This window comes from Nannospalax galili, unplaced genomic scaffold (genome assembly GCF_000622305.1).
Source record: "Nannospalax galili isolate Female #2095 unplaced genomic scaffold, S.galili_v1.0 scaffold1050, whole genome shotgun sequence".
Taxonomy (NCBI): domain Eukaryota; kingdom Metazoa; phylum Chordata; class Mammalia; order Rodentia; family Spalacidae; genus Nannospalax; species Nannospalax galili.
Genome location: NW_008329037.1, coordinates 1,610,475 through 1,620,897, shown reverse-complemented (window position 1 = coordinate 1,620,897; position 10,423 = coordinate 1,610,475). Strand labels below are relative to the sequence as shown.

At 45.1% G+C, this 10,423-nt stretch overlaps 1 protein-coding gene across 2 annotated transcripts in view; it reads right to left on the bottom strand.

The window, feature by feature from the left end:
* Positions 1 to 8,029, bottom strand: part of Dhx30 (DExH-box helicase 30) — a 49,546-nt gene extending 41,517 nt beyond the window's left edge. The window contains exons 1-3 of one of the 2 annotated variants that reach the window (XM_008830772.2): positions 7,916 to 8,029; positions 6,113 to 6,204; positions 2,484 to 2,538 (exon numbers count right to left, since the gene is read on the bottom strand). In XM_008830772.2, the coding sequence (XP_008828994.1) occupies positions 2,484 to 2,511 (28 nt within the window). In that variant the 5' untranslated portion in view covers positions 2,512 to 2,538; positions 6,113 to 6,204; positions 7,916 to 8,029. Of the gene's footprint in view, positions 1 to 2,483; positions 2,539 to 6,112; positions 6,205 to 7,915 lie in introns of those variants that run through there. The other variant, XM_008830779.2, reaches the window with a different exon arrangement.
* Between the last annotated feature and the right edge of the window lie 2,394 nt (positions 8,030 to 10,423).

Sequence of the window (10,423 nt, the reverse complement as noted above, 5' to 3'; positions counted from 1 at the left end):
GCCTCTGCCTCCGGAGTGCTGGGATTAAAGGCATGCACCACCACACCCAGCTACTTTTTAGATTTTCAAAAAATATTTTAGCCAGGCATGGTGGCCCGCTTTTAATCCCAGCACTTGGGAGGCAGAGGCAGGCAGATCTCTGTGAGTTCAAGGCCAGCCTGGTCTACATAGTGAGTTCCAGGACAGCTGGGGCCATAGGGAGACCGTGTCTCAAAAAGACCAAAAAAATAAAATTAAATAAATAAAACAGAATAAAACAAAAAACATTATTGGTAAATATATGATACCTGGTTAGAAAGAAAGATCCAAAATCTGACTGCATTATGTCCTGCAGCTACTTAATGATAATGTGGATTATGAGCTTATAAGGGGTCAAGCCCTGCTCTAAGCTTTTTATATGTATTAACTCATCTGCTCCTTGGAACCCTGTGAGACCAGTACTATAATTTCACCTACTAAAATCATGGAGAAGTGGGCACACAGAGACCCATCCAAGACCTCCAGAGAGTGAGTAATGGAACTACGATATCTAGGTCCAGAGTTTTTGTCAAGGTCATATTGCCTCCCACAAAATAACACTAAAGATGTTACCCTTCAATCAACCACCTGGACTACAAAGTCATATGACATATCAATTCTTTTCTTTTTTTAGATTGAATAAATTTCATTTAATATTAAGGGAGGGTTTTTTTTTTTTTATTCCAAAAACAGACAACTTTTAACACATTTTTCCAGAAACAACCTGAAGCAGGTTATATATATAGATATACACACACACAATGAAGTTTAATGGGGGAAAATAGGAATAAGAAATCAAAAACCAAAGGATTTGCCAACATGGGGTCAACTTAGCTGGAAGTCAAATCAATTCTTCTAAAGAAATTTTGCCCCCATGGTGCTGGAGAGAAGGCTCAACAGGTAAAAACACTGGCTGTTCTTGCAGAGGACATGGGTTTGATTCCCAGCATCCACATGGCAGCTAACAACTGTCCATACCTCCAGTTCCAGGGGATTCCAACGCACTCTTCTGACCTCTGTGGGCACTGCATGACATGGGTGCATTTACACACATGCAGACAATACACTCATACATATAAAATAAAAAATAAGTAAAATATAAAAAAAATTTCCCCAATACTCTCTTATTAGAACCATCTCCCTATCATGTGAGAGTGTCAACAAGGGATAGCGACATAGTTCAGTTAGTAGTGTTTGCCTACTATACACAAAACCCTGGGTTCAATCCCTAGCACTATATGAACTGGGCATGGTGGCATACATCTGTAATCCCAGCTCAGGAGATGGAGGCAGGAGGATCAGGAGTGCAGAGCTTGAAGTCAGCCTAGGCTACAAGACCCTGCCTCAAGAAAAAACAAAACAAAAATGTTAACACCAGGCTCTCCATCTCCTCACAAAACCAGCAGTATTCTTTCAGACACTCCCATCATAAAAGAACTTATCACCACCCACCTTTTATAAGTGGGTGAACAACAAAACCCACTAGTTAGTAAGTAGACACAAAGTAACTGACACTGGGTTTTCAGCTAAAAAAAAAAAGTGCTATCTATGTTAATCTTAACTTCAATCCTTCCCTTCTTAACTATCCACTTCTAAGAAAGCAAAACAACAGGGGCTGGAGAGATGGCTCAGCAGTTAAGAGCACTGGCTGTTCTTGTGAAGAACCAGGGTTCGGTTCCAGTACCCACATGGCAGATAACAACCATCTGCAACTTCGGTTCCAGAGGATCTGACATCCTTTTTCTTTTTTTTCTTTTTCTTTTTTTTTTTTTTTTTTTTTTTTTTTGTCTTTTTGAGACAGGTCTCCCTGTAGCCCCAGCTGGCCTGGAACTCGCTCTGTAGACCAGGCTGGCTTCAAACTCACAAAGATCCACCTGCCTCTGCCTCCCAAGCGCTGGGACTAATGGCATGCGCCACCATGCCCGGCCTGACATCCTCTTCTAATGTCCATCAGAACTGCTTACATGTGATGCACTTACATACATGCATGTAAACATTCATACATATTAAATAAAAATTAACCAAAAAAAGCCTGTCTTTTTGAGACAGGGTCTCTCTGTAGCCCCCGCTGGCCTAGAACTCACTATGTAGACTAGGCTGGCCTTAAACTCACAGAGATCCATCTGCCTCTGCTTCCTGAGTGCTGGGATTAAAGACGTGCACCACTACGCTTGGCATATTTTTTTAATTTTTAAAAAGAAAAACAGACAGGATTTTGATAAGCAGTGAGTAGGCAAGAGAGGGTATTTTGGGAGGGCAGTAGCAAGCATAGACAAAGGCCAGGGCAAGGAGTGGCACTGGTTCTGAACTGTGCAAAGGAAGGCTAAGAAAAGGCTTTGGAATGTCACCCGAAGAGGATCAGAGGACTATATACTGTTGGGGGTGGGGGTGTCCTCAGGACCTTCCCAGCAGCCCATCACAGGGAGGAAAACAGAGTGGAGTCACATGTACAGTTACAGTCTTACCTTTTCTGAATGAGTCCAGGCTGAACATTTCTGGCCAGGAGAGAAAGCTGGAATCCTGAGGAGAAAGGTCAAAAGGCAATGAATAGTTGATTATTAGTCCTGGTTTAAGAGTCTGCAAAGAAGACTTCAATAGCATAAATAGCACTGTCCAGGGGATAAGAAAAATGAAGCTGATCCCTAGTGAGCCCCACTGCTGCTCCCCAGGCTTAAGAATGTGAAGGCCAGTTCTACTCTAGAGTAATTATGTGTCCTTGCTCCTTTCTACCTGACAGCTTTCTTTTGCTTAAAACTCCCTGAGCCCTGTTAAACAGAAAGGACATAAACATAGTCCCACCTCATTACAATACTGGCAGATTTCCTTGGGATTTCAAGAACTTTTAAATTCTACATGGATCTCCTGTTGCAAGGGGCATCAAGGAAACAGCAATGAGGACTGCCTAAAGGAAAAACAAGCTTACCAGGCTTTCAAAAAACTTAGCGAAGGACCTGGAGAGATGGCTCAGCCACTAAGCATGCTTGTTACTCTTGGAGGACCAAAGTTCAGATGCCAGCACCCACATGGAAACATAACCACCTGTAACTCTAGCATCAAAGGGTCCAATATCTCTGACTCCTTGGGTAACTGCACATATATGCACATATCCCCACACAGGCACACACACATATACATTTTTAAAAACAATTTTAAAAATGTATTTTTAGAGCCAGGCGTGGTGGCGCACGCCTTTAATCCCAGCACTCGGGAGGCAGAGGCAGGTGGATCTCTGTGAGTTCAAGGCCAGCCTGGTCTACATAGTGAGTTCCAGGACAGCTGGAGCTACAGGAAGACCCTGTCTCAAAAAGACCAAAAAAAAAAAAAAAAGAAAAAGAAAAATACTTCTTAAGTTTGGGGCTGGAAAGATGGCTAAGAGGTTAAGAGCATTTGCTATTCTTCCAGAAGACCTGGGTTTGATTCTCAACACCCACATGGTAGCTCCGTCACCTTCTTCCTGCCTTTGTGGGCACTACATACCTACCAGTATACAATACCAGCAATCAAAACAATCAAAACAAATAAAAATAAATAAATAATTTAAAATTGTAAAAACATACATATATGCTAGGTATGGTGGCACAGGCCTTTAGTCCCAGCATTCAGGAGGAAAAGGCAGGCAAATTTCTATGATACCAAGGCCAACCTGGTCTCCATAGCAAGTTCTAGGTTAGCAGGAGCTACAGGGAGATCCTATCTCAAAAAGACACACAAATTCCTCAAGACTCTAGGAATGAGATTGTTATCAAAGAGTAACCATATAAAGTTTCAGAATAAAAAGGTTTTTTTATGGGGGCTAGAGAGATGGCTCAACGGTTAAGAACACTGGTTGTTCTTGCAGAAGACCTGGGTTCAAATCCCAGAACCCACATGGCAGGTAACTGTCTGTAATTCTAGTTCCAGGGGATCCGACAGCCTCTTCTGTCCTCCTCATGCATTGCACAACATGGGTGCACTTACACACATGCAGGTAAAACACTTATACACACAAAAAATTTTTTCACGGATACACATAAAATAATAAATAAAATACAAATAAAAAAGTTTTGTTTTTTTATTTTTGGTCTTTTTGAGACAGGGTTTCCCTGTAGCCTCAGCTGGCCTAGAACTCACTATGTAGACCAGGCTGGCCTTAAACTCACAGAGATACTCCTGCCTCTGCCTCCCTAGTGCTGGGATTAAAGGTGTGCGCCACCATGCCCAGCATAAAGTTTTTGTGGGGCTGGAGAGATGGCTTAGCAGTTAAGAGCACTGACCCATTCCTAGCACCCACATGAAGGCTGACAACCATCCATAACTGTAGTTCCAGGGCATCCAATGCCCTCTTCAGTCCTCCATGGGCATTGCACAACATGGCTGCATTTACACACATGCAGGTAATACACTTATACACATAAAAAAAATTTTTTTAATTCAATTTTTTTTTTTTTAAAAGGTGTTTTGGCCCGGCGTGGTGGTGCACGCCTTTAATCCCAGCACTTGGGAGGCAGATCTGTGAGTTCAAGGCCAGCCTGGTCTACATAGTGAGTTCCAGGACAGCTGGGGCTACAGGGAGACCCTGCTTCAAAAAGACAAAAAAAAAAGAAATCTAGTCCGTGTTTTAGCACATTTGGTTCATGTTCAACATTGTTAGGAGTCTAGTGGGGCTTATACACGTGTTCTTGATTGCCATTCTATCTTATTCTCAACTCCTGGGGATCTGGAACCAAATCTTTATAGCAGGTTTGCCCCATGACCTCTTCTTCCCCAGAGATGCTGGGAATTTCATAGTGGTAACAATAAGATATGACATGCTCAGAGAAAAAACTTCAATATAATATCAACGGTTTCTTTAAGAAGTAACATTCTGGGAACTGGAGAGAAGGCACAGCAGTTAAGAGCACTGTCTGCTCTTACAGAGGAACTGGGTTCAGTTCCCAGCACCACATAGCATCTAACAATCGTCCCTAACTACAGTTCCAGGGGATCTGATGCCCTCTTCTGCCTTTTGCAAGCACCTGACATGCACGTGGTTCAATCACATACATATAGGCAAAACACTCAGGCACATAAAATGAAAATCTTTTTTTTTAAAAAGTGGTTTAGGGGCTGGAGAGATGGCTCAGTGGTTAAGAACACTGGTTGTTCTTGCAGAAGACCCGGGTTCGAATCCCAGCACCCACATGGTAGCTAACAACTGACCGTAACTCCAGTTCCAGGGGATCCAACGCCTGTCTTCCGTGGGCATTGCACGACACAGGTGCACTCACATACATGCAGGCAATACATGAATACACATAAAATAAAAATAATAAAATACTTTTTAAAAAGTAGTTTAGTCTCATGTAATTTCGAGATACATAAAATTCCGTTATGTCAAAATTTATTTTTTTTTTTTTTTTTTTTTTGGTCTTTTTGAGACAGGGTCTCCCTATAGCCCCAGCTGTCCTGGAACTCACTATGTAGACCAGGCTGGCCTTGAACTCACAGAGATCTGCCTGTCTCTGCCTCCCCAGTGCTGATGTCAAAATTTCTTATATAATGAAACACAACTTAACTTCTGGCAGACTGACTATGGATGACTCCAAGACAGATTCCTTAATGACTAATTAAGAATGATACTTCTGGGGCTGGAGAGATGGCTCAGAGTTTAAGTGCACTGACTGCTCTTGCAGAGGACCAGGGTTCAATTCCCAGCACTCACATGGCAATTATCCACCAACCATAACTCCATTTCCAGGGGATCCATCACCTTCTTCTGACCTCTGTGGGAACTGCAGGACACGGGTGCACTTTCATACATGCAGGTAATGCACTCATATGCATAAAATAAAAATAAAATATTTTTTTAAAAAAGAATTGATACTTCTGCAGGGTATGGTGGCACAAGGCTTTAGTCCCAGCACTCAGGAGGCAAAGGCAAGTGGATCTCTGTGAGATCGAGACTAGCCTGGTCTCTACAGCAAGTTCCAGGTCAGCCGGGGCTATAGGGAGACCCTGACCAAAAGAAAAAGAATGATACTCCTACGACAGCCACAAATGGAACTAAGCACATGCTTTACAGTGTGGCTAAGCATAAGACTACCAGTGCTCTATGAGCAAGTCTAAGTCAACTTACCTTATAAAAGCAGTGAGGGGCTCAGATTTTGTAGACTTCTGAACTGGAGCTGAATTCTCTCCTTGCTATTCCTCATCACGAGGCTGGGCCTCCTAGAAAGTATAATGTTGGGGTCATTGGAGTGGCTACCCACACAGGGAGGCAAAAGTATATCAAGCAGAGAAATTCATTTGGTAACAAGAACAAGTTTTATTAGTGGCACAAAACATACACAGTGAACACAATGCCCAAACTTCAAGAGGCTAATGACTTGTTCTAAAACCATCAAATGTCCTATACCAGTACCTACAAGACACCAAGATGCCAAGATAAAGAAGGACAGAAGCCCAGAGTAAATACTGCTTCAAATTTCTAATCCTATAATGACTATACTATCAATCTACCTAAAGTAACACTTATCCAGACTGAGCAAGTAACAATCACAACAATATTGAAAAAATTTTTGCAGTTTACAAAGTCTATAATCTCCATGCCATTACCCTATGAAGAATGATCTTTCCAAGAGAAGAAAACTGAAGCATAGGTTATACAACTTACCCAGGATCCTATAGCTGCATCAGAGCAGAAGAGAAATCTGCACTTAAGTGTTCTGACCCCATAGTTTTCCATGTTGATATTACTTTTCTTCCAGTATATCAGCTTATAGCCTAAATGCATCATGTTCATTCTTTGTACAACAGCTGATAAAATTTTCGACCATAGATATATAAATTAAAATACTGTAAAGTAACTATCTTTGGGGTCTCGATGGAGGAGGTAAGGACAGCCTATACAGATACTGCTTTAAGAATGTAAACTCACAAGTTAAGAGCTTTACCATAAATTCTAAGTACTATATATATCAGGCCAAGAGTCTTCCATCCTGGGAACATCAAGACTCTAAGATTTAAGTGTAAATTATAAAATGTAGTCGAAACTCACAATGACACCAAGAAACTACAAGGGAAATAAATAATGTATAATTTCACTCTGGCCAGTTGGCTGCATCCAAAAACAAGTTGAGAGCTTGCAACTGGCCTGCTACAGTATCACCTGCTAATAATGTATGGCAAGCTCCCAGAAATTGGGCTTGTAAAGTGGAACAGTCTCTGCCTTGGAAAATCGCAATCAAATGTTGCTACGTGGAGATTATCTAGAAAGCCTGTTGACGCCATACTCTTGGGTTGAGGGTTCTGAAGACCCCTGGGACTCCAGTTCACTGCAAACAAAGGACCCAATATGCATTAGGTCTTCCCCGCAAAATGGGGCACTTCACCACCAGCAAACAAAGAACATCTCACCCCTTAGCCTCCCCCAGTGACAAGGTCAGTGCAAAAGGGGGCAAACCAAAGGGGCCAAAATGCACCAGGCCTCCTTCTGGAGGAACGGTCCAGAACACCTCAACAGTGGGAGGAGGTACAGACAAAGGTCTCTGGGCACTTGGGAGACTTCCTTCAGGCCCAGCCTTGGGGAAACGGAGCCTCCCCTGAGGCAAAGGCGTTGTAGCACCAATGAAGCAGCCTCTCTCCAGGCCTCCGCGGAGCCCCTGGCAGCGAGGCCCGCCCCGGCGGACCGGTCTGGCCCCCGCCCCGCCCCGGCTCCATGGCAACGGTAGGCCGAGGCCTGGCTGTCCAAGGCACGGCCCGGCCGGAGTCCCGGGCAGGCCTAGGATGCCCGGCCTGCTCCTCTGCCTCGCCAGCTCCTCTCTCCCATTCTCCGCCAGGCCGCCGGCCAGACCCGGGACACCTCCTCGCGCCGACCACCCCCGGCCACGGCGGGCTGCTTCAAGGGGAAGGAAAGGGGAGAATAAAAAGCCCAATTCACCTGTTGTTACAGATGTGAAACAAGCCTCGGTGCACGGCGCATGAGCCGCGGGCTGCCCCCCCCTCCCCGACCACGGCCGGACTACAACTCCCACCAGGTACGGCGAAGCCCCTTCCGGGTCCTATAGCGGAAGTCCTGCCAGCGCCCGGCGTTCCCGGAGCGTGCCTCTCGCCGGTCTCCTGTGCGATATCCAGCTCTCCAACGGAGCATGAGGCGGTCGGCTATCTGCGACTTCTGTGGAGGTGCTGAGTTTGCGGCGCGAGGCGGCCAGTCTGCTTCTGAACCCGGGCACTGGCCTAGGGCGCGTGGTGGCGTCGGCGGGCGAAGGCGGAACTTCCGGCGGAGTGGCTGTTGTCTCCGTAGGAGCCAGCCTGGGCGTCGCGGGTGGCCTTTCACGGCTGCCGCTCGCACACTAACTTAACCGTGTGCTGTTAAGAGTCCTGAAGGCCCTTGAGACCTCTGCGCGCCCACGGATCTGGCGGGTGTAAAGAAACAGGCCAGAGGCAAGACCGATGTCCTACCCTGACTACTTCTGGTCTTCCCCAATCGCAACTCGGAGTTGGACCCTTTCCCTCCTGGTCGGCTGTGTTTTGCAGGGAGGTGAGCGTGTTTGCCTCACAAAGATGATACTATACCCGGGAAAGGAGAATGTGGCACTTGCTGCTTGCTATCGGAGAGACCGCAAGTCCGAATTGTTTGGCAAGTCTGGAGGGCCAGACCGCGACCACATCACCTCTCCGCTGTTCTGTGTCTGGAGGAGGCTGATGGTCGAGTTCAGTCTAATCCGGCATGGTTTTTTTTTTGTTTTGTGTTTTGCCCATTATTTGCTAGGTGCGGTGGTGTTGGAGACTTCAGCTATTCCAAAGACTGACAGCGGGAGGATTGGGAATTCGAGACCAGCCTAGACTGCATAGCAAGAAAAAAACATGCATTTGTTATTTTCTCTGACTACCCAGAAAACGAGAAGTAGGTGTGGAACATAAGTTTATTCCTTCAAATAATTCTTGGGAACAAGACATGCGACTACGTTTTTAGATCACATTGAAATCCCTGTTCATCCCAGAGTGGTGAGTACATACCTGTAATCACAGCACTTGGGAGGTGGACTGCAGGAGAACTGGAAAGTCAAGCCAGCATCAGCTACAAAGTAGGCCACTTTGGGCTACAGGAGACCCTGTCTCAGAAAAAACAAAGGGCTTGAGATGGCTCGAAAGTTAAGAGTGCTGACTGCCCTTCTAGAGGACCAGAGTTCTGTTCCTAGTACCCACATTGGTCACCTCAAAACTGCCTTAACTCCAGCTCCAGGGGATCCTGGCCTCCAACCTCCATGGACACCTGCACTCACGTACTCAAATATATAAACATAATTAAAAATGATAATGCTGGGGCTGGTGAGATTGCTCAGTGGTTAAGAACACTGACTGTTCTTACAGAAGACCCGGGTTCGAATCCCAGCACCAACGTGGCAGCTAACAACTGTCCTTAACTCCAGTTTCAAGGGATCCAGCAACCTCTTTTGTCCTCTGTGGGCACTGCATGGCATGGGTGCACTTACCTACATGCAGTCAATACACACACACATAAAATAAAAATAATAAAATGTTTTTTAAATAATAAAAAAAGCCGTTGGGACATGCCTTTAATCCCAGTACTCGGAGGCAGATATAGGTGGGATCTCTGTGTGTTCAATGCCAGCCAGGTCTACATAGTGAGTTCCAGGCTATAGGGAAACCCTGTCTCATACAGACCAAAAAAAAAAAAAAAAAAGAAAAACCTCAAGGCTGGGCATGGTGGCACATTCCTTTAATCCCAGCACTCTGGAGGCAGAAGCAGGCAGATCCTATGAGTTCCAGGCCAGGCAGGGCTAACTACATAGACTCTGTCTCACAAAACAAAATAATTCAAACACAAAAGTAGAGTTGCAGCTAGTTGTGGTGGCATACATGTAATCCCAGCATTGCAAAGTCGGGAGTAGGAATTCAAGGCCAGCCTAGGCTACACAAGGAGACACTCCTAACATCATAACTCCAGTTCTAGGGGATCTAACACCCTCTCTGACCTCCACCGGCATTGCACAACACAGATGCACTTACATACACATAGGTAATACACTCATAAAAATAATAAATAAGAGATGGCTCAGTGGTTAAGAGCACTGACTGCTCTTACAGAGGACCTGGGTTCGATTCCTGACACCACATGGAGGCTACAAACCGTCCTTAACTCCAGTTCCAGGGGAATCTGAAACCCTCTTCTGACCTCGTGGTATTGCACGACACGAGTGTGCTCACATACATGCAGGCAATACACTCATACACATAAAAATAATACAATATGCCTGGCATGGTAGCACACGCCTTTAATCCCAGCACTCTGGAGGCAGAGTGAGGCAGATCTCTGTGAGTTCAAGGCCAGCCTGGTCTACATAGTGAGTTCCAGGACAGCTGGGGCTACAGGGAGACCCTGTCTCAAAAAGACCAAAAAATAATAATAAAATATTAAAAAATA